At 47.5% G+C, this 24338-nt stretch overlaps 1 protein-coding gene across 3 annotated transcripts in view; it reads left to right on the top strand.

Moving 5' to 3' along the window:
- TCF20 (transcription factor 20) overlaps positions 1 to 24338 on the top strand; it is a 213389-nt gene that overhangs the window by 126847 nt on the left and 62204 nt on the right. For all 3 annotated transcript variants that reach the window (XM_084627342.1, XM_084627344.1, XM_084627343.1), the window contains exon 2: positions 9947 to 15577. In XM_084627342.1, coding sequence (XP_084483468.1) covers positions 9983 to 15577 — 5595 coding nt within the window. In that variant the 5' untranslated portion in view covers positions 9947 to 9982. The remainder of the gene's footprint in view (positions 1 to 9946; positions 15578 to 24338) is intronic.

The raw sequence follows: 24338 nt of genomic DNA, 5'->3' as shown, positions 1-24338 counted from the left end.
TTCCTTTTCATAAATCTGCTAATTGTATGGATTAGCCAAATAATCCTGTGAGAAATGCAGGATGGGTTTTATGCAGAGGCAGAGGATTCTGCTTAAAAGGACACCAGACTCTTTAGTCTGAATTTTTTATGTCCTGTTGTTGGTAAGATTCAACTTCTGTTTGCTTTGTTCATTTGACATTACCTTGTGTGTAGTTTTTCACTGTTTCTCTCCTATAGTCTATTCACTGACAAAACTTGCCTGGTGGCATTGCATGCCCTTCCAGAATAAACTCAAACTTGTGAAAACCTGGAAATGAAGAATTCAGGTACACTCCCAAACAACCTTAACTGGAGCAGGCAATAGCCAGTAGGAATTATTTACATGCACTTCATCTGAGTTCACTGTGTTTGGTGTAATTGTAGTGAATGGCAGAGGGGTTAGTTGGAGCATCTTGGCAGAGCTGTGATTGTGATATGAGGCAATCTGTGCGGTCCATGCCTCTTTGTGGGGTATGAGCCCCTCTGCCTGATCCCCACATGTGTGATCAAAGGAAAGAGGTACATGTGTATCACAAGATCCACTGTGTCTCATTTCAGTATTGTGGATTGTGTCAGTAGCAGGGCACAAGGTGGTCTTGCCAGTCAGAGTGTCAGCAGTTGCGGGGGGATATGAGGTATGGACTCTGAGTTTAGTGAAGGGTAAGTGAGAGTGTGTTAGATGGCATAGTGTGCGTAAGAGTGAAGGGGTTGTAAAATTTGTTAGATAGGGGATTTTTCTGTGGAGGAGAGTGAGTGTCAGGCTGATATAAGTAGCTCCTGTTCAGTATAGTGTGAAGGCAGAGTGCAAGCGTGTGTGTTAGGGCATATTGGGGCGTCACTCAGAGGGCAGAGTTACAATTGCATGGGTGTGTACACCTTTATTCTGTATTTCCTGGTTTTCAGACATTTCATAAATTTGATTGGAAGGGTGGGAAGTACCACTGAACAACCTTAACTCGGAATTAACAAGATTTTTTTGATGACTTTCCTGGAGTTTTTTAACAGAGAAATGTTCTTGGAGTTAGTGGTCATTAAAGTGGTGGTTGTTGTGTAGGCTTGCAGTTAAGATACCTCTGTGGACAGATGATGATATTTACATAGTACATTTCATCAGTAGATCTTAGAACACTTTATCAAGGAGGGAAACATTCTTCCCATTGTACAAATGTGGAAATGGAAGCACAGAGGTGAAGTGACTTGGTGGAGGCTCAATACATCCATCTGGAGCAGTGGTTTTCAAACTTTTTAAGCTGTGTGTCTCTTTCCAAATAATGTAATCTTCCGCGTCCCCTCTTCTGAGATAGGCAGAAGTGATGCATGGGGGGCATTCAGGGTCATGTGCCCCCCCAGATTTCTGCCTTCCATTTAGCAACAGCTTCTAGAGATTTTCAAACTGTGGGTCCCCCTCCCCAGGGGATCACGGAGGAATGTTCAGGAGGGCGAGCAGTGACACCAGGTGGCTCGGGCCATCCCAGCATGTTGTCTGCAATCACAGGATTTTTGTTGCATACCCCCAGAGAAGATGGGTACATACCCCAGTTTGAAAAAAACACTGATCTGGAGCATGGGTGGGTGGTGGCAAGGAGAGGAGCTAAAACTTCTTTCCAAAAGCAGGGCTCTGATGGATCCTGGCGCATGCATAAGCGGGGAGAATGTGGGACTGACCGGTCCCCCCTGACCTGAGTGCTACCTCTCCTTCCCTTAAATCCCCTAATTCTTCTTCCAGTGTTTGCTCACGTCGATTCCAGTTACGTGTGCGCGCGCTGCGTGCACAGTTGTCAGAAAGCTTTTCCTCTAGCAGCACCCTTTGGGTCGGCTCTGGAGCCCCTTGGAGTGGTGCCTTCATGGCGCTTTATATATGACCCTGCTGACCCGGCTCCTCCTCCGTTTCTTCTTACCACCAGTGACGGTTGTTGGAACTGTGGCACCTTGCCTTGCAAGCGCTCCACGTTTCCCTAGCTTCTATTCAGCCTGTTTGTATTTTGTCGTTTAGTTCTTAGTTACTATGGTTAGTTAGCTGTTGGGCTGGGGGTTTTACCTTCCACCCAGACTGCATTCTCCTTGGGGGACTTACATGCCTAAGTTCCTGAGGTTCAAGTCCTGCAACAAGTCCATGCCAATGTGTGACCCCCACGACACTTGCTTAAAGTGTCTGGGGGAAGCACACCAAGCAGACAAGTGCAGGATTTGTAAAGGGTTTTGCCCCAGAACAAAAAAAGAGCGAGACTTTCGCCTCAAGCAGCTCCTTATGGAGGCAACACTCAGACCGCAACCTGCATCGACGCGGCAAGACGTGGCACCGAGCTCATTGGTGCACAGTGCTCCAGCTCCAGTGTTAGAAACGGCACTGCGGAAGGGAGAGACCGCCGCTCCCTTGTGCCAAAACCAGTGGGAATGACCCAACACCGGTGCCATTCCCCGACGCAGAAGCAGCGGAAGCAGAGGATCTCCGAATCAGAGACCACCCCTTTGGAGCTGGCCAATGGAGCATGTCCCCGAGAGGAGCACCCAGTGCCAAAGTCTTTGGAGCTGGCACCGTCAACTTCGGCTCCGCAAGGATTAAGTTTAGAAGTGTGTGCAACAAGAGTGATGTAGTGGTGGGAGTCTGCTATAGACCACTGGACCAGGGGGATGAGGTAGATGAGGCTTTCTTCTGGCAGCTCACGGAAGCTACTAGATCGCATGCCCTGATTCTCATGGGTGACTTTAATTTTCCTGATATCTGCTGGGAGAGCAATACAGCGGTGCATAGACAATCCAGGAAGTTTTTTGGAAAGCGTAGGGGACAATTTCCTGGCGCAAGTGCTAGAGGAGCCAACTAGGGGGGGCGCTTTTCTTGACCTGCTGCTCACAAACCGGGTAGAATTAGTGGGGGAAGCAAAAGTGGATGGGAATCTGGGAGGCAGTGACCATGAGTTGGTTGAGTTCAGGATCCTGACGCAGGGAAGAAAGGTAAGCAGCAGGATACGGACCCTGGACTTCAGGAAAGCAGACTTCGACTCCCTCAGGGAACGGATGGCCAGGATCCCCTGGGGGACTAACTTGAAGGGGAAAGGAGTCCAGGAGAGCTGGCTGTATTTCAAGGAATCCCTGTTGAGGTTACAGGGACAAACCATCCCGATGAGTCGAAAGAATAGTAAATATGGCAGGCGACCAGCTTGGCTTAATGGTGAAATCCTAGCGGATCTTAAACATAAAAAAGAAGCTTACAAGAAGTGGAAGGTTGGACATATGACCAGGGAAGAGTATAAAAATATTGCTCGGGCATGTAGGAATGATATCAGGAGGGCCAAATCGCACCTGGAGCTGCAGCTAGCCAGAGATGTCAAGAGTAACAAGAAGGGTTTCTTCAGGTATGTTGGCAACAAGAAGAAAGCCAAGAAATGTGTGGGCCCCTTACTGAATGAGGGAGGCAACCTAGTGACAGAGGATGTGGAAAAAGCTAATGTACTCAATGCTTTTTTTGCCTCTGTCTTCACTAACAAGGTCAGCTCCCAGACTGCTGCGCTGGGCATCACAAAATGGGGAAGAGATGGCCAGCCCTCTGTGGAGATAGAGGTGGTTAGGGACTATTTAGAAAAGCTGGACGTGCACAAGTCCATGGGGCCGGACGAGTTGCATCCGAGAGTGCTGAAGGAATTGGCGGCTGTGATTGCAGAGCCATTGGCCATTATCTTTGAAAACTCGTGGCGAACCGGGGAAGTCCCAGATGACTGGAAAAAGGCTAATGTAGTGCCAATCTTTAAAAAAGGGAAGAAGGAGGATCCTGGGAACTACAGGCCAGTCAGCCTCACCTCAGTCCCTGGAAAAATCATGGAGCAGGTCCTCAAAGAATCAATCCTGAAGCACTTGAATGAGAGGAAAGTGATCAGGAACAGCCAGCATGGATTCACCAAGGGAAGGTCATGCCTGACTAATCTAATCGCCTTTTATGATGAGATTACTGGTTCTGTGGATGAAGGGAAAGCAGTGGATGTATTGTTTCTAGACTTTAGCAAAGCTTTTGACACGGTCTCCCACAGTATTCTTGTCAGCAAGTTAAGGAAGTATGGGCTGGATGAATGCACTATAAGGTGGGTAGAAAGCTGGCTAGATTGTCGGGCTCAACGGGTAGTGATCAATGGCTCCATGTCTAGTTGGCAGCCGGTATCAAGTGGAGTGCCCCAAGGGTCGGTCCTGGGGCCGGTTTTGTTCAATATCTTCATAAATGATCTGGAGGATGGTGTGGATTGCACTCTCAGCAAATTTGCGGATGATACTAAACTGGGAGGAGTGGTAGATACGCTGGAGGGGAGGGATAGGATACAGAAGGACCTAGACAAATTGGAGGATTGGGCCAAAAGAAATCTGATGAGGTTCAATAAGGATAAGTGCAGGGTCCTGCACTTAGGACGGAAGAACCCAATGCACAGCTACAGACTAGGGACCGAATGGCTAGGCAGCAGTTCTGCGGAAAAGGACCTAGGGGTGACAGTGGACGAGAAGCTGGATATGAGTCAGCAGTGTGCCCTTGTTGCCAAGAAGGCCAATGGCATTTTGGGATGTATAAGTAGGGGCATAGCGAGCAGATTGAGGGACGTGATCGTTCCCCTCTATTTGACATTGGTGAGGCCTCATCTGGAGTACTGTGTCGAGTTTTGGGCCCCACACTTCAAGAAGGATGTGGATAAATTGGAGAGAGTCCAGCGAAGGGCAACACAAATGATTAGGGGACTGGAACACATGAGTTATGAGGAGAGGCTGAGGGAGCTGGGATTGTTTAGCCTGCAGAAGAGAAGAATGAGGGGGGATTTGATAGCTGCTTTCAACTACCTGAAAGGGGGTTCCAAAGAGGATGGCTCTAGACTGTTCTCAATGGTAGCAGATGACAGAACGAGGAGTAATGGTCTCAAGTTGCAGTGGGGGAGGTTTAGATTGGATATTAGGAAAAACTTTTTCACTAAGAGGGTGGTGAAACACTGGAATGCGTTACCTAGGGAGGTGGTAGAATCTCCTTCCTTAGAGGTTTTTAAGGTCAGGCTTGACAAAGCCCTGGCTGGGATGATTTAACTGGGAATTGGTCCTGCTTCGAGCAGGGGGTTGGACTAGATGACCTTCTGGGTTCCCTTCCAACCCTGATATTCTATGATTCTAAGGGGGAATGTTGAGTCCGGTGCTGTTGGACTCTCTGAGTCAGGTCATCGAGGAGATGGAATTGCCATCCACCTTTGAAGCTGCAAGGCACCTTATCACCATGACAACACCACGGTCCTTTGGGCCAAGCCTCCGGTACTACAACGTGTGGCAAACAGGTGATGCTCTGTCCCTCAGCACCGCTGCTCCCAATCACGATGCCAGTCCTCGTGTCGATCCCCGTCACGCAGGAGGTCCTGCTCCCGGCACCAGTCATCCTGGCACCGGTCAATGTCCTTGCACAGATCCCGATCTTGGCACCACTCCCGTGCCTCGCGGCACCGCTCACCAGTCCAGGTCTGCTTGGCACCGCCCTGGCCATCGCGGTCCCCGTCTTCGGACTCAGAGATGGGGTCTAGATACTCAGAGATGGGGCCAGCACTGGGCAGGGACCGGCGCAGTGCCCATTTTGGACCCCATGGGCGTACCACCAGGCCCAGGGCGCCCAATCCAAAGGTTCCTGTTTGGTGACCTCTGAACCGCGGGGGCTGGAGGCATCAGCCAGTGACCCCACCCCTAGGGGTGCTGAGGAGGTACTGGTCACTCGACCTCCACTGGAACCAACCCCAGTTCCTGAGCCTGATGCAGGTGTGGTTGGCCCCAACAGAGAGGCGTTACAGGAGGCCCCTGGAGACCAAGAGGGTCAGGAGGACTTTCTTCCCCCATTAGCCTCCTCGTCATCCTTCCCGGACAAGGCTCAAACATTTCAAGCCTCAGCAGCAGTGCTCCTATCCTCCTCGGCTGAGGCAGGAATTTTATAGGAGAACGGGCAGGAATGGCAGATGAAAGCCTGCAAACCCCCCGGCAGGCCCACGGTCTGACTAAACCATCATCAGGTTCCAAGCAGGCCTTTTGAAGGTGCGTCCAAGGACGGCGCACCAATCTCAATTCTGGATCCTTCCCTGTCTTTCTTGAATTGTCTGTCCCACTTCTACCGTGCTTGGTCCCAAATAACTTCGGACTGCTGGGTCCTCTGTATGGTTGAAGTGGGATATTCTCTTCAGTTCTGCTCCTGCCCTCACTCCCACCCCCGTTCCCCGTCCCTTTTTAGGGACCCTTCTCACGAGCAACTCCTTATCCAGGAGGTGCAGGTGCTCCTTGCCATGGGAGTGGTGGAGGAGGTTCTTCAGGAGCTCAGGGGCAAGGCATTCTATTCCTGATACTTCTTAATCCCCAAACCAAGGGGGGGTCTCAGACCCATTCTAGATCTGCGAGGACTCAACAAGTTCATGATAAAGTTGAAGTTCCGCATAGTCTCCCTGGGCACAATTATCTCTTCTCTGGATCAGAGAGACTGTACCCCACCCTCGACATGAAAGACACGTACTTCCATGTAGTTATTTGGTCCACACACAGGCGATTCCTACTCTTTGTGGTCGACCACAAACATTATCCATTCACAGTCCTTCCATTGGACCGCTCAACAGCGTCCCGAGTGTTCACCAAGTGCATGTTGGTCGTGGACGCTTTCCTCCGTTGGAGGCAGGTGCAGGTATACCCCTACCTCAATGACTGGCTGCTCAGGGGCCGCACCGAGGGCAGGTGGAGTCTCAAATCTGATCAGGTCCACATTTGAGAGACTGGGTCTCCTCCTCAACTTGAGGAAGTCAACCTTGGAACCAACTCAAAGAATAAAATTCATTGGGGTGGTGTTGGAGTTGGTTCAGGCAAGAGCACTTTTGCCAGAGTCCCGATTCCAAGCCATCACGGACATCATTCAAGGCCTCCAGCAATACCCGACCACTACAGCAAGGGGATGCCTGCGTCTCCTCTGTCACATGGCAGCCTGCACTTACGTGACCTGGCACGCCAGACTGAGGCTCAGGCCTTTACAGCAGGCCTTTTGGCCTGAGGGCTGCATCAGGTTTTGGAAATTGTATGGAGGTCCAGTTAGGGGAGGGGGGCATGGCCTGGCCCCCATCCCCTATTCAGGCCCCCCCCCCCGCTTCTGGCCCCATCCAAACGCCCCTGTCCCCTGATGGCCCTCCCGGGACCCCTGCCCCATCCAACCCCTCCTCTCCTTTCTGACTGCCCTCCCGGGACCCCTGCCCCATCCAACCCCTCCTCTCCTTTCTGACTGCCCTCCCGGGACCCCTGCCCCATCCAACCAACCCTTTTCCCTATCCCCTGACTGCCCCCTGAACTCCTGCCACTGACTGTCCCCCACTGCCCCATCCAACCCCTCCTCTCATTCCTGACTGCTCCCCTGGGACTCCTGCCCCATCCAACCACCCTTTCTCCCTGACCGCACTCGGAACCCCTGCCCCTGACTGCCCCCCTGCCGCCCCATCCAACCCCCCACTCCTTCCTGACTGCCCATCCTGGGACCCCTGCCCCCATTCAACCCCCCTGTTCCCCACCTTTTGATTGCCCCGACCCCTATCCACACCCCCACCCCCTGACCGGCACCCCGAACTCTCCTGCCCTCTATCCTGCCCCCTTACCGCACTGCCTGGAGCATCGGTGGCTGGCGGCGGTACAGCCCGCTGCCGCGCTGCACAGAGCACCGGGTCAGGCTGGGCACAGGACCAGGTCAGGCCGATTGCTCTATGCCTTTCCCCCGTTCCCTCTCGTGCACAAGGTTCTACTCAAGGTCTGGAGGGACAGGGCAGAGATAATTCTGGTAGCCCCAGCGTGGCCTCTACAAGATTGGTACACCACACTCCTAGAACTGTCAGTGGATGCACCTGCTACATTGCCTCTCCTCTCCGACCTCATCACTCAGGACCATGGTCGCCTTCATCACCCCGACCTGCAGTCCCTCCACCTCACGGCTTGGAAGCTGCTTCTTCAAGTGCTGTCCCTGTGGGTGCTTCATTCCAGGTGACGGTGCATCCCGGCGCCATTGATCGGAGATCTTCGGTAGCAGTGCCCGGTTGGGACGCACGCGTCCAGCTGCTGTCTCGTGGCGTCGTTAGGGTCTGTCTGAGCGCGTGCATCTTGCACCCTCCCTCAGTTCCTTCTCAACCGTCTCAGCTGAAGACGGGACTTGGGGCAGTGCTAAACCTCTTCCCTGGTCACTGAAGAAAATAAGTAAAAATAAATAGAAATAGTTAGATAGAAATATCCCAATCTCTCTCTTCCTTTAGAATAGTTGGTTAAGTGTTTTTTTGTTTTTGTTTGTTTTTTAACTTTCTCTCACGTTCGTCTCCCATTGAGCCTCTTCCACCCAGGCAATCATAGTTCCCTGATGCCGGGGTCCCCTGGCTTCAAGACATGCGGCTCCTGCAAGGAGCCTATGCCACAGTCTGACAGACACTCACTGTGTGTGAAGTGTCTTGGCGAGACACGCATCCCTGCTAAGTGTCTCCATTGTCCCAGTCTGAAAACCAGGGCTCATCATGACAGAGACTTGTGGCTGAAAATGCTCCTGATGGAGAAATCTCTGCAGCTGCCTATGGAGACGGGCACAAGTAAACCCTCTCCTTCCTGCTAGGTTGGAACCGACCAGGAGCGCGGCTTCACCCTCTCAAGCGAAGAGGCAGGAAGTCCCAATGTCTCTGCATAGAGACCTTCAAAAGGGTAAAGGCTCTCCTGCAAGATGTCTACTCTCAATGCTGATAGCGCCAAAAGCCGGTGCCTCTGACCGCCTCAGCCGCGGCTCACGCGGGGCGCAGAAGCAGGGACCCGACTTCCCACAGTGGGAAGCTCTCCTTTTGAAAACCTGTAATATAGTTAGTAGTTACTTAGTTACTCTTAGTAGTAGTTCTCAACTTTTCATTAGTCCCAAATTGCACTTAGCCGGGGGACAGGGCATGCCCCTGTCCCCAGGCTTTAAGCCCTGCAATCGGCCTATGCCTGTCAGCGATCCACATACCTGCTGCCTATGGTGCTTACGAGTCTTTTAAACCTAGGATGAAGGAGGAGTGTGAGAGTCCGAGGTCTTCGTTAACTTTATCCAAGCCAATATAAAGCATCTTTTTCTTGGTGTGGGGTGAAGCTATAGGCTGCTCTTTAAGTAGAGCTGGATAGCTGCAGTCTACCTGGACCTGACTTTCCATCTGTTAGAACTAAGCAAGCTTTGGTTGGGAGTCTAGGTGGGGGAATACACTTACTTTCTTGGAGCGCTGCTTCTCATCCATGTGTCGTCATAGGGATGCTTTGGTATAGTGAACAGAGATATATTTGGGTGAGTTGTTGACTGTCCCTCTGCAGTTTCCCAGATAATTTTGATTTTAGGGCCTTTGACCTTGTCTCATTTACATCTGGACTGACTTCTATTGGGGGATGTTTGGAGAGAGGCTTCTGGGTCTCTGGATATTTTTTCTTACTATAGGTCTCAATAGTTTAAGATAATTTATATAATTTTTGTCATTCGTTTAGACTTCCACAGTTGTAACAAAATACAGTTACTCTACTCTGAGTGTCTCCTGGCCTGTATGGGCTAATTTAGGGGTGGAAGTCAGCGTTACTGAAATAGGAGTCATTCTCCCACTTGAACTAGTTTAGTGAAACATTTAGTCCTTCTGGGGGACATAACCCAATTGCTGACCATTGGGAGGAGCCTTTATAAAATGCATTAACATTGGAATGCTGCTATAACTGGATAGGGAATGATGAACACCTTTGACTTCTGAGCACAATGGGAATCCTATTTCCTCCGTTACCAGGGTGGCTAAGGTGGTAAGCATTGATAGAGCTGCATGGTAGGAGAGGTGTAAAATTTGAATTACTGCTAAATACTATAGTTTAATTTTACTGATGATATGACTGGGAGACGTGAATTTTCTAACTTTTTCCCTTTTTTTTCCCAGGAGGGCTTTCGAGGGGTCATTCTGGTGCTGAACAGCATGCAGTCCTTTCGGGAGCAAAGCAGTTACCACGGAAACCAGCAGAGCTACCCACAGGAAGTGCACGGGGCATCCCGCCTAGAAGAATTTAGCTCCCGCCAGCAGGCCCAGATGTTCCAGAGCTTTGGAGGAAGTGCTGGCAGTGGGCGCCGGGGAGCAACAGGAGCATCTGCAGCAATGGCTGGTGAGAGCTCTGGGCACCAGAGCTACCAAGGTTTCAGAAAAGAAGCAGGAGAGTTTTACTACATGGCCTCCAACAAGGATGCAGTGGCAGCAGGTGGGCAGCCTCAGCGCAGGCCGTCTGGACCAGTGCAGAGCTACGGGCCACCCCAAGGAAGCAACTTTGGGAGCCAGTATGGGAGCGAGGGACATGTGGGCCAGTTTCAAACACAGCATTCAGCCCTTGGGGGTGTATCTCACTATCAGCAGGATTTTACTGGTCCTTTCTCTCCAGGGAGTGCCCAGTATCAGCAGCAGGCTTCCAGCCAGCAGCAGCAGGTGCAGCAGCTGAGACAGCAGCTCTATCAATCCCATCAGCCTTTACCACAGGCATCCAGTCAGCCTGCGTCTAGCGCCTCCCACTTGCAGCCAATGCAGCGTCCATCAGCCCTGCCTTCCTCTGCTTCTGGGTACCAGTTACGAGTGGGTCAATTCAGCCAACACTATCAACCTCCTGCTTCTTCCTCTTCCTCTTTCCCCTCCCCACAGCGTTTTGGGCAGTCTGGGCAGAACTATGATGGCAGTTACAGTGTGAATTCTGGTTCACAGTATGAAAGCCATGCTGTAGGTTCTAATTCACAGGGATATGGGACTCAATCTAATTACAGCTTTCAGGCTCAGCCAATAAAAAGTTTTGAGCAGTCTAAGTTGCCCCAGGGTGGGCAGCAGGGGCAGCAGCAACAGCACCCCTCACAGCATGTAATGCAGTACTCAAATGCTGCCACCAAGCTTTCTCTTCAAGGTCAAGTGGGACAGTACAGCCAAGCTGAAGTCCCTGTGAGATCACCCATGCAGTTCCATCAGAACTTCAGTCCTATATCCAACCCATCTCCAGCTGCCTCGGTGGTCCAGTCTCCAAGCTGCAGCTCTACTCCATCTCCTCTCATGCCAAGTGGGGAAAACCTCCAGTGTGGGCAAGGCAATATGTCAATAGGCTCTAGAAATCGAATTTTACAGATGATGCCTCAGCTTAGCCCAACACCATCCGTGATGCCAAGCCCCAATGCTCATGGTGGAGGATTCAAGGGATTTGGGCTGGAAGGACTTCAGGAGAAGAGACTTACAGATCCAGGGTTGAGCAGCCTAAGTGCTTTAAGCTCTCAAGTGGCCAACCTTCCTAACACAGTCCAGCACATGTTACTTTCAGATGCCTTGGCACCTCAGAAAAAAAGTTCCAAAAGGTCATCATCGTCTAAAAAAGCTGACAGTTGCACCAACTCAGAAGGTTCTTCCCAGGCAGAGGAGCAGCTTAAGTCTCCCCTGGCAGAATCCCTCGATGGTGGCTGCTCTAGCAGTTCAGAGGACCATGGAGAGAGGGTGAGACAGCTGAGTGGCCAGAGCACTAGCTCTGACACTACCTACAATCGGGGTAACTTAGAGAGATCCAACTCGTCACCAGCACAAGGCTCTCAGAACGAGCCAGCCAAACTCAGTACCAGTCCTACAGTTAGGGAAGATGTGGGTTCCCCAGGTGAAAAGGAAGTCCTGATAGCAGTGGAGGCCACCCCAAAGGTGAACGAAAAGACAGTTGGGGTGATAGTCTCTCGGGAGGCCATGACAGGCCGAGTAGAAAAATCAGGCGGGCAGGATAAACCTTCACAAGACGATGCTCCCCCAGCTACCCAAGCGCCTCCTGGTGCCAGTGGAATGAAAGAAACTGGGCAGGTGTTACCACAGTCAGAGCCTCAAGGAGGGAGCAAAGGGAGTAAGAGTGGGGATAACAATACTAACCACAATGGAGAGGGAAACAGCCAACCTGGCCATGCAATCATTGGCTCAAGTTTTCCTGGCAGAACAGAACCTTCCAAATCACCTGGCAGTTTGAGGTACAGCTATAAAGACAACCTTGGGGCTGGCATGCAGAGAAATATTGGTGGCTTTCCTCAGTATCCTTCAGGTCAAGAAAAAGGGGATTTTCCAGGGCACAGTGAGCGAAAAGGCAGGAATGAGAAGTTTCCCAGTCTTCTGCAGGAGGTCTTGCAGGGTTATCACCACCATCCAGACAGAAGATATGCTAGGAATGCACAAGAACATGCAGGCATGGCTGGAAGCCTGGAAGGAGCCATGAGGCCCAACATTCTAATTAGTCAAACCAATGAATTAACCAATAGGAGCCTCCTAAATAAAAGCATAGGGTCTCTCCTGGAAAGTCCTCACTGGGGCCCCTGGGATAGGAAATCAAGTGGCACAGCTCCTGAGATAAAACAGATCAATCTGGCTGACTATCCTATCCCTAGAAAGTTTGAGATAGAGTCACAGTCTTCAGCCCATGAAGGGGGAACACTCTCAGAAAGAAGATCAGTGATCTGTGACATATCTCCATTAAGGCAGCTTGTCAGAGATCCTGGGCCTCACCCAATGAGCCACATAGGTGCTGAGGCCAGAAGTGGGAGGAGTGAACGTCTCACTCCTGGTTTAGGCCAGTCAGTCATCCTCCCTGGTGGCCTGGTGTCCATGGAAACAAAGCTGAAGTCTCATAGTGGGCAAATAAAAGAGGAAGATTTTGAACAGGCCAAGACCTCAGCCAATCTCAACAATAAAAAATCAGGAGACCATTGTCATCCTGCCAATGTCAAGCATGAGTCTTTCCGAGGCAATGCCAGCCCTGGAGCTGCAGCCCCTGATTCTACTCCAGACTATGTCTCCCAGCAGGACAGCAGATCAACACAGCTAAGACGAGCACCTGGAAGAATGGGAAGCAGCAGAGAGGGCATGAGGGGTAAATCACCTTCTCAATATCAGGATCTGGCTGACAAACTGAAGATGTCACCAGGCAGGAGCAGAGGCCCAGGAACAGACCTCCACCACATGAATCCACACATGACACTGTCTGAGAGGGTCAGCAGGGGTTCTTTGCATTCTCCCTTTCCCCAGAACTCTGAAGGCTCATCTTTGGCTTCAGCATATCACACAAACACTAGGTCTCATGCTTTTGGTGACCCTAACCAAAGTTTGAATTCCCAGTATCATTACAAAAGGCAGATATATCACCAGCAGCAAGAAGAATACAAAGATTGGAGCAGTTCTGCACAGGGTGTGATTGCTGCAGCTCAGCACAGGCAGGAAGGGGCAAGGAAGAGTCCAAGACAACAGCAGTTCCTCGAGAGAGTAAGGAGTCCCTTGAAAAATGACAAGGAAGCAATGATGTACATCCAGGCTAGCTCTTACCATGATACTGGAAGCCAAGAAGCTGGGCGCTGTCTCATGGGGAGTGATGGTACGCAAAATAAATGCACCGAATTAAAACATGGTGGCCAGAAGATGCAGCAACAGGAATCGGGTTGGGATCTCTCCCGGCAGATCTCTCCTGCCAAGAACAGTGGGCCTCTAGGAGCGACCAATCAGAAAAGGTTTTGCTCTCAAGATAGTGATGGGCATAGGCGGGAGGAATCTGCAGATTTGCCCAAACCTAGTAATGCGATGCTGAGGCTCCCTAGCCAAGAAGACCAGTCTCCTCAAAACCCCTTAATTATGAGGAGGAGGGTCCGTTCTTTCATTTCTCCTATTCCCAGCAAAAGACAGTCACAGGATATGAAGAACAGTGGCACAGAAGATAAAGGGCGACTGCTTTCCCCCTCAAAGGAAGGAGCTGACAAAGCATTTAACTCCTATGCACACTCATCTCTAAGCCAAGATGCTGGCAAGCCACTCCCAAAGGGAGACTCCTCCAAGGATCTCCAAAGTCCTGACAACAGGAATTGCCCTGCTGTTTCCCTCACAAGCCCAGCTAAGACCAAAATATTGCCACCACGGAAGGGGCGGGGATTGAAACTGGAAGCTATTGTTCAAAAGATTACATCCCCCAACATCAGGAGAAGTGTTTCCTCCAACAGTGCTGAAACTGGTGCAGATGCAGTCACCCTTGATGACATCTTGTCCCTCAAATGTGGACCACCTGAAGGTGGGAGTTTGGTAAGTCATGGACCAGAGACAGAAAAGAGAAAAGGGGAGACTGTGTCAGATCCAGTGGGGCAAGTGAGCCAGGAATTGACTAGTGAAACATCTCTGCCAAGATCTTCAGAAGAGTGGCACAGCAGTGGGGATGACAAAGTCAAGAAGGAGACACCTGAAGTTGCTAGTGTCAGTAAAGAGGTATCTGGGGCCAATGTGGCCACACCACCTTCACAGAAGTCTGTTAGTCAAGGACGATCAGATGGATCCTTAAGTGGAGCTGGAACTCTGATGTTTCCTGATGCAAAAACAGTTTCTCCTTCCAGTGTGTTGACTTCTGAACCAAACCCAAAGTCTGAAGAAAAAGATGGAGATGTGACAAATATTTCACCTAAGCCAGATGGCTTCCCTCCAAAGGGATACTTCCCCTCTGGAAAGAAAAAGGGGAGGCCTATTGGTAGCGTAAACAAGCAGAAGAAGCAGCAGCAGCAGCCACCACCTCCTCCTCCACCAGTGCCACTACCACCACAGCCATCAGAAGGGACAAGAGGTGGAGAGCCAAAACCTAAGAGACAGAGGAGGGAGAGGAGGAAACCTGCCGCACAACCACGAAAGAGGAAAACTAGACGGGCCGCTCCAATTGTGGAACCTCAAGAACCAGAGATCAAGCTGAAGTATGCTACCCAGTCGCTTGATAAAGCTGACACCAAGAACAAGTCCTTTTTCCCATACATTCATGTGGTAAACAAGTGTGAGATAGGCGCTGTGTGCACAATCATCAATGCAGAGGAAGAGGAGCAGAACAAGCTGGTGAGAGGCCGAAAGGGACAAAGGTCACTGACACCCCCTCCTAGCAACACTGAGAGCAAAGTACTGCCCACCTCAACTTTCATGCTGCAGGGCCCGGTGATAACAGAGTCTTCTATCTTGGGGCATTTGGTTTGCTGCCTGTGTGGCAAGTGGGCCAGTTACCGCAACATGGGAGACCTCTTTGGGCCTTTCTACCCCCAGGATTATGCAGCTACGCTGCCCAAAAACCCACCTCCCAAGAGGGCCTCAGAAATGCAAAGCAAGGTCAAGGTACGACACAAAAGTGCTTCTAATGGCTCCAAGACTGATACAGAAGAGGAAGAAGAACAGCAACAACAGAAAGAACAGAGAAGCCTGGCTGCCCACCCCCGCTTTAAGAGGCGGCATCGCTCTGAGGACTGTGGTGGGGCCTCTCGGTCACTTTCAAGGGGAGCTGCTTGTAAGAAAGCAACCACTGAGGGTGGCAGTGGCAGTGAAAAGACTCCCTTGGACTTAAAAGCCCCTGTGCCCACTTCAGAAGGTGGCCCTGAGCTGGAGTTACAAATTCCTGAACTACCTCTTGACAGCAATGAATTTTGGGTCCACGAGGGTTGTATTCTCTGGGCCAATGGAATCTACCTGGTCTGTGGCAGGCTCTATGGGCTGCAGGAAGCTGTGGAAATAGCAAGAGAGATGGTGAGTGCCAACATTTATTATGTATTGATGGATGAAACATTTTTCCTCTTGCAATCATATAATTTTTCTCTCCCCTGTAATATGCTTTTTTCTTTCTGCTATACCTCAAGCATCCATATTTCCTCTCTATATAAATCTTCAGTAGTTCCCTTTTGATGGAGGGTAAAAATCCTACCTTAAGTCACCTAGTGAAATTTAGTTTGAGCTGAGATTTTTAAAGCCACCTGGAGGATTTGGATGCTCAGTACCTATTAACTTTAGTGATAATTAGTTGTCTAAGGGATTTGTATATCCATGAAGATGTCAGCCTTGTTCTTTATCCAGTTTCTATTAAATACTGATACATATCCTATAACCACAAAACTGTAGGTGGCCTTTGTAGTATGGAGGCCATCTAGACTAGCTAGTGGTGCTGCAAGCCTGGATCAAGGTGTATTGTGTGTATTGATGAGCTTCGAATAGAGTACTGTCTAGTCCTTATTGGCCAGAAAGATAGTTGTCAGGATGTGAGGTCTTGGGGATATCTATATAGATTCCCAGGCCAGAAGGAGCCACTGGGATCATCTTGCCTGATTTCCTGTGTAACACAGGCCGTAGATCTTCCCTGAAATAATTCCGAAAGTATATCTTTTTAGAAAAACATCCAATCTTGATTTAAAATCTGCAAGTAATGGAGAATCCACCAAGAACCCGAATAAACTGTTCCAGTGGTTAATTACTCTCACCGTTAAAAACTTATGCCTTATTGCCAGTCTGAATTTGTCTGTCTTCAACTTCCAGCCACTGGATTGTGTAATAGCTTTCTCTGCTACATCGAAGAGCATGTTATTAAATAACTGTTCCCCAGGTAGGTACTTAAGGACTATAATCAAGTCACCCCATAACCTTTTCTTTCTTAAGCTAAACAGATTGAACTCCTCATGTCTGTCTTTACAGGGCATGTTTTCTAATTCTTTAATCATTCTTGTGGTTCTTCTCTGAACCCTCTTCAATTTATCAACATCCTTCTTGAATTGTGAGCACCAGAACTGGACACAGTATTCCAGAAGCGGTTGTACCACTGCCAAATACAGAGGTGAAATAACCTTTCTACTCCTAATCATGATTCCTCTTTTTATGCATCTAAGGATTACAGTAGCCCTTTTAGCCACAGCATTGTACTTGGAGCTCATGTTCATCTGATTATCCACCCCGACCCCCAATTCTTTTTCAGAGTCACTGCTTCCCTCAGTATTCCTCCATCCTGTAAGTATGGCCTGCATTCTTTGCTCCTAGATGTATACATTTACGTTTAGCTATATTAAAACACGCATTGTTTTTACTTGCACCCAGTTTACCAAGCAATCAAGATCACTGTGAATCAGTGACCTGTCCCCTTCATCATTTAACGCCCCCCTCCCCAATTTTGCATCATCTGCAAACTATCATTGATGATTTTGTTTTCTTCCAAGTCATTGATACAAATGTTAAATAGCGTAGGGCCAAGAACCAATCCCTGCAGGACTTCATTAGAAACACATCTGCTCGATGATGATTCCTCAATTACATTTAGAGACGTATCAGCCAGTTTTTAATCCATTTAGTGTGTGTCATGTTAATTTTATATCATTCTAATTTTTAATCAAAATGTTATGTGGTACCAAGTTAAATGCCTTACAGAAGTCTAAGTATATTACGTCAATACTATTACCTTTATCAACCAAACTTGTAATCTCATCTAAAAAGGGTATCAAGTTAGTTCGGCAGGATCTATTTTCCATAAACCCTTGTTGAGTGGCATTAATTATATTACTCTCCTTTAATTCTTTATTAATAGAGTACCATATTATCCACTTCATTATTTTGCCTGGAATAGATGTTAGACAGACAGTCCTATAATTACCTGGGTCATCCCATTTACCCTTTATAATATTGGCATAACATTAGCTTTCTTCCATTCTTCTGGAATTTCCTGGTGCTCTAAGATTTATTGAAAATCAACGTTAACAGTCCAGGAGCTCCTCAGTCAGTTCTTTTAAAACTTTTGGATGCAAATTATGGACCTGCTGACTTTAAAAATGGCTACCTTTTTAGTAGCTGCTATTTCACATCCATCTGAGAGATTGGTAGAATTGAAAGAGTATTCTCATCTAATTTTGAGACTCTGTCGTCTGTTTTTTTCCAAATACAGAACAGAAATACTTATTGAACACTTCTGCCTTTTCTGCATTATTATTAATAATTCTACTGTTTCCATCTAGCAATGGACCAATGCCATTGTCAGGATTCTTTTTGTTCCTAGTATTCGTAAAAACTCCTCCTTATTGTCCTTAACTCTGCTCACTATAGGTTTCTCTTTGTGGTCCTTTGCTTCCCTTAACAATTATCTACAATTCCTAATTTGTGATTTATATTCATTACTATCAACTTCCCTTTCTGCCATTTGTCGTGTTTTTTTTTTTTTAATAGCTGCCTTCCCTTCCCCTCTAAACCAGGGCAGAGTTTTAATCAGCATGTGGCTTGTTGGGCATCTAGTAAATTCTCAGTTATTCACATTTTTCTGAGTTCTTCCTCCCAGCTGCTTTAGCTCATAATTGTTTTCAGCTTTGTGAAATCAACCCTTTTAAAATACCCAAGTGTGCATGTATATTGTGCGCACACGTACGTGTGTGTGTGTATGTATGTATATTACTGGTTTGGACTTCATTCTGCTTGCGCAATATAAATGTCAAGTACCTAAACTGCCATTAATTTTTAGTTTTGCGATCAGCTCCTCTTGAGGAGGTCTAATATAGAATTCCCCCACGTTGGTTGCAACACTTTTTGAGTTAGGAAATTGTCATCTAGAATATTTCGAGTTCCAAGGATGTCTTAGTACTGACAGCATGAGATATCCAGCATGTCACTCAAATTGAAATCCCTCATGATCCTGCAGCTTTTTTTCCCTACGTATTTATCGGTAGGTGCGTAAAGTGCTGGTCATTCTGTTCCCTATCGTGATTTGGTGGTATGTAGCTGTAGCAGACACCAACATTAAACCCGCAGTTTGTGCTTTATCTGTTAGGATGCTGAACCATAGGCATTCGAGGTCATTTTCTTTTGAGTTATCAGTGACTCGGAAACAGGTAATGTCCATTTTGATATAAAGTGCCACTTCCCATCCCCTTTTGCTCACTCAGTCATTCCTAAATAGGTTATAACCATTGATTTTCAACATTCCAATTGTGTGACTCATCCCACCAGCTTTCAGTAATACCAGCTATATTGAATTTATGCTCAGAACTGAGCAATTCTAATTCATCTTGTTTGTTACCCAGGCTCCTAGTATTGGTGTATAAGCAATTATTTAATTGTCTATCTTCATGTCCTTTGGATCCTTAATTAATTTGGTTCTCAGCATCTGGATTCTTTGCTAAATGAGTGCTCAAATCTTTCCTCTTTTTACCCTCCCCTTTTATTAATTTAACGCCTGCCTGACTCTTCCAGCGAGTCTGTCCTTGGGGAGGTTGGTTTCCCTTATACTGAGGTGGAGACCATTCAAACTATGCGGTCTCCTCTGACCACAAAAGGTGGATTCTCTAAGCTTCATTCTCCTCTGTTCTTAACTCTTTTTTGCTTTCTCTCCCATTGAAAGCTCCACTCTGCCATCTTCCAGTCCTGTCTGATTCCCAGCATCCACTCATTCTGCACCTGTTCACACACTATGATGGAAGTCTGAGAAATCCCATGACTAGACTGTCTTCCTCCACTACAGGTTCATTTTCTGCTTTAGTTCTGCCATCATCTTAGCTAAACAACTCTACTTCTTTACCTTAATTCAATCCCACACCTGCAGTCCCAGCCACCTTTGTCTTGCTCTTCAAGCCCTCCCCTTCTCCTGCCTTCCCGTATCTCTCTGCATAGGATCTCACTGATTTCTTTTGTGTGTGTATTACAAAATACAGTGTGACTTCCCCCTCACAGCTCTTCTGCCTTCCATACCTACAACTCTCTCTCCTTTGTCACAGACCCAGAAGTTTCTCATCTGTTCTTCTCCTTTTTAACCCCTCCACTTGCTTCAGTGATCTTTTCCTGTCCCATCTCCTGATCTTCCTCTCACTGACTTTCATCCCTCTCCCTTACTCTTCCCTTTTAACATCTGATCTCTGGGTCTTCTCCTTCACAATACAAGCATGCTTTAGTCTCTCCCATCTTACAAAATGTACTCTTGATCCCACTTGCATCTCTAGTTACCTCTCCATCATTTCTAAGCTCACCAAACGTGCTCTCCTACAGTTGTTATCTGGAGTTCCTCTTCTCCAGTTATGTCCAAAACCCCTCCCACTGGGCTTCTGCTCTTTGCACTCCACTGAAACTGCTCTTGCGAAAGTTTATAATCTCTTTCTAGCCAAAGCTCAGAACTAGTACTCTGTCAGTCTCCTTTACCTGTCAGATGACTTTGATAACATCTACCATGCTCTTTTTCTTAAAATCTTGTCCTCCCTTGGCTTCTGTGATTCTGTCCTCTCCTGGTTCTCCTCCTACCTCTCTAATTGCTCCTTCAGTGTGACCTTCAGAGGATCCTTTTCATCCCCTTTACAACTTTGTGGGGGCTCCACAGGGCCTGTCCTTGGTCCCTGTGATGGGTTGGACTCCCCCACTTCCTCCCCAGTCCGAGATGCCACCTGATGTGCTGGGGTCTCACAGATTCCACCCGTTCCACCAGCCTGGGTTTCCCCAACCTATCCTAGCTGTGCCAGGCCCTCCAGCCTTCTACAGCGCCCACACACAGGTAGGGACACACCCAGCTGCAAATGGACACAGGGACACTATCAGCTCTGTGTGGGAGGAATCAGCTCAGGGATTCACCCCGCAATCACGTGCACACTTCCTTTGGGGAGTAAACGCAAAATAATATTGTATTGTGCTGTATAGAAAGATCTGCACAGTGCAAGCTCATAAAAATTCACACTCTTCCTCAGTGTGGAGAGAGAGATGCACAGCTTTTTACCCCCCCCAAATATATATTGCACAAACTGGGTTTTGAAATGAACAAGAAATAAGTTTATTAACTACAGAAGGTAAATTTCAAGTGATTATAAGGGATAGCAAACAGAACAAAGCAGATGACTGAGCAAATAAAAGAAAATGCAATCTAAGCTTAATACCCTCAAGAAACAGGTTACAAAATGTAATTTCTCACCTTAAATGTTGTTTTAGGTAAGTTGCAGAGTTTCTGTAGCTTAGAGCACCAGTTACTTCTCTTTAAAGACTGGACCCCTGTCTCAGCCTGGACTCAACCCTGCCTTTCCCTTCAGGTGTTTTAGTAGTTTTCGGGCTTGTCTACACTTACATTTTATAGCGCTCTAATTTGCTGGCTCAGGGGTGTGAAAAATCACCCCTCTGAGCTCAGCAAGTCTGAGCACTTCAAAGCGCTAGTGTAGCCATGCTCCCAGCGCTCGGCGCTAATCCGCTTGTGGAGGTGGATTACCAGGAGCGCTGGGAGAGCTCTCTCTGAGTGCTCGTGCATGACCACACTCTCACTTCAAAGTGCTGCCGCGGGAGCGTTCCAGCGATAGCGCTTTGAAGTTTCCAGTGTAGCCATGCCCTTGCTTCCTGGGCAGGCAATGGAGGAGAGCCTTGATTGCCTTCCTTCCCGGACTTAAGTAGGATTTACATAAGGTGGGAACCCTTTGTTTCCAGTGGAAAAATACCAGCAGTGACCAAGGTGGTAATCCGTACTAGGTGACATGAACAGATAACCCTGCAGTGTCAAAGCAACATCCCAGGAAGCTTCTCAGGAAGGTTGGAGATTAGTGTCTTCAAAGTTCTATTGTCCTTCTTAATGGCCCAATCCAGGCTGATTGCCTACTGTCCGGTGGGCATTCCCCCAAATACACACCTAGTTGTAATTGTTACATAGTCAATATTCCTAACTTCAGATACAGAAATGATATAGGTATACAAATTGGATAAACACATTCAGTAGATTGTAACCTTTCCAATGATATCTTACATAGCCCATCTTGCATAAAACATATCTTAGTTATGCCATATTCATATCATAACAATATTTCTATGAAAAATATGGAGTGTAGCATCACAGTCACCATCTCTTTTTTCTCTCTCTCTCTCTCTCTACATGTTATCTCTGGGTAATATAATCCACAAACACAACTACTTCTTGACAGGTTTCAGAGTAGCAGCCGTGTTAGTCTGTATCCGCAAAAAGAAAAGGAGTACTTGTGGCACCTTAGAGACTAACAAACAATGCATCCGATGAAGTGAGCTGTAGCTCATGAAAGCTCATGCTCAAATAAATTTGTTAGTCTCTAAGGTGCCACAAGTACTCCTTTTCTTTTTACAACTACTACCATCACTATGTTGATGACTTAGAGCTATGTCAGTCTTCTGTCAGGCTAAAATCTTATTCTGTCTGGCATCTCTTCATGGATGTCTAGCCATCAGTTCAAGCTCAATGTGGCTAAAACAGAGCTCCTAATTCCTTGCTACTTCCTTTCTCTGTTATTGTCCACATGGCCCTCAGTTCTGTAACTGGAATGTGATCTTCAACTCAGATCTCTCTGTAGGTCCTCACACTCAGGCTGTCTAAATCTTGCTCATTTCTTCTGCATAACATCTCAAAGATACGACCTTTCCTATTCACAACTACATCTCTCATCTAGGCTCTCCTTATCTCGCATCTTGACTAGTGAAACATCATTTTCTCTGGCCTTGGCAAATGCATTATTGCCCCATAGATAGGCATTCAGAATGCTGCTGCAAAGATCCTTTTTCTAGCCCATCACTTTGTATCCGTTCATTGGCTCCCTCTTCTCTTTCACGTCAAACAATAAACTGCTCACTTTCAAGGCCTCCTCTTCACAATGTGTTCCTCTGCTACTGCTCATCCCTCATTCACAATAAAAATGTAGACTCCTACATCAGATTGGCCTATGATTCAAGTCTCCAGTGCTCATTTGTTAAGGTTGTTTTATTTTGTTTTGTTTTTTTGTTTTTTGTTTTTTTTTCAAACCAGCATCTTTGTGCTTTCTTCCATGCTGCCCCTCATGCTTAGGAGTTGTTCCCCGTAAACATCTGTAAAGTTACCTCATTATCCTCCTCAAAACTCTCCTCTAAACTCTCTCTTGCTGTGATGCCTACAAAAAGCATGACAACAGTTGGGCTGCTGGTATGCTAATACTGCTGTGTATCATGCTGACCAATATTGTCTCATTGTTTCCACGCAGAGTCAGAGTTTAAGGGCAGAAGGCGCCACTAGATCATCTAGTCAAGTGATACTCCGGCCTCAGAGGTTCAGGAGCCAAATTTGCCATTTGCATAACTCAAAAGAACCATGGTAGTATGAATTCATTGTTTCATTCTCTCTCTCTCGATATAGATATTCTCACAGCAAAATGACTGACCAAGTATTAATATTTTATCAACTACAATTGGTTACTAACATAGTAAAAGCCTCCTGACTGGCTAATAACTTAGATTGGTTAATAATTAAATCACATAGTGTTTTAAAATAATGTGCTGCAAAGAGCTGAAGGAGACACATTTAAAAAGCCACTTGCAACTCTGGAGCCTTAATCTGTCACTGATGTAGTCTCACCTCCTGTATGTCACAGGCTATCAACACCACCAGCACCTGCACAACCAAAATTAGACCAAAGTATTGCATCCCTCAGGAGACTAGATTTCATGCCACACAGAGAGAATAGGAGGGACCGAGATGTGCCAATGCCTGAGGGTCCCTGCACTGGTAGGGAAATCATTAAATGAGAGGGATCTAGATAATTCTCACAAATGACCTGCATTCATGCTGCAGAGGAAGGCAAAACCCACCTGAGGTCAATGTGACCTGGGAGACCATTCCTTCCTTACCCCACATATGAGCAAGAACCAGCCAGCCAAACACCTGACAGAGAATACTTAGTGCCATGTGAGAGCCCTGGCCCTCTCTGTCTAATATCCTGTCTCCAGCTGTGAATACACCTGATGCTTCAGAGGAAGGGAGTTAAAAGAAAAACAACAACAAAAACCTGACCCCTGCTGGTGACCAGCTGAAACCCTGATGTATGAGCTTCTAGGAACATAAGACACAAACCAGCATTGAGCCTGCTCCTACAATCTCAAGCAACGTAGTCATACAATTGCACTCATAAATTTGTCCGTATATCTCTCAAAACTAATTAAGTTGTTGTCCCCACAACTCCTATTAGGAGATGGTGCCAGCATTTCAACCCTCTAATGGTTAGGAATCTTCTAATTTGCAGCTTGAATTTGTTCATGTCCAGTTTATATTCATTGTGCCAACATTTTCCTTTAGCTTAAATAGCTCTTAACCCTTCCCTGTCTATATCCATCTGTTGTCTCTTGTCTTTATGTTCAATTGTAAGCTCCCAGGGGTAGAGGCAGTCATTTTGTTGTGTGTTTTGTGTGGCCTCTAGCACAACGGGGGTCCTGGTCTGTGACTAGCGCTCTTAGATGGTCTAGGTAGTACAAATAATAACTGCCCTTTCCCCTTCAGCACCATTGCAACTACTAGGACAGTAACTTTTTCCTTAGCAGTTTTTTTAACCTGTTGTCGTATTGCAGTAAAATTGTAATGCCAAACTGTTTCAAGGAAGCAGTGCATCCTCTCCCATTCAGTATGGAGAGGATTACACTCAACGTGAAGATTGGAAGGAGAGTATTGAGAAGTGTAGGAGCCACAGGGCGTCCTCAGGCATTGGAAAGGCTCAGTTGAACTAGGCTCTGTCTTGCTGCCTGAGGACAGCCTCCTAGCTCAAAC

The sequence above is a fragment of the Lepidochelys olivacea genome, assembly GCF_965140295.1.
Source record: "Lepidochelys olivacea isolate rLepOli2 genome assembly, chromosome: 1".
Taxonomy (NCBI): domain Eukaryota; kingdom Metazoa; phylum Chordata; order Testudines; family Cheloniidae; genus Lepidochelys; species Lepidochelys olivacea.
This window is presented reverse-complemented; position numbering and strand designations above follow the sequence as displayed.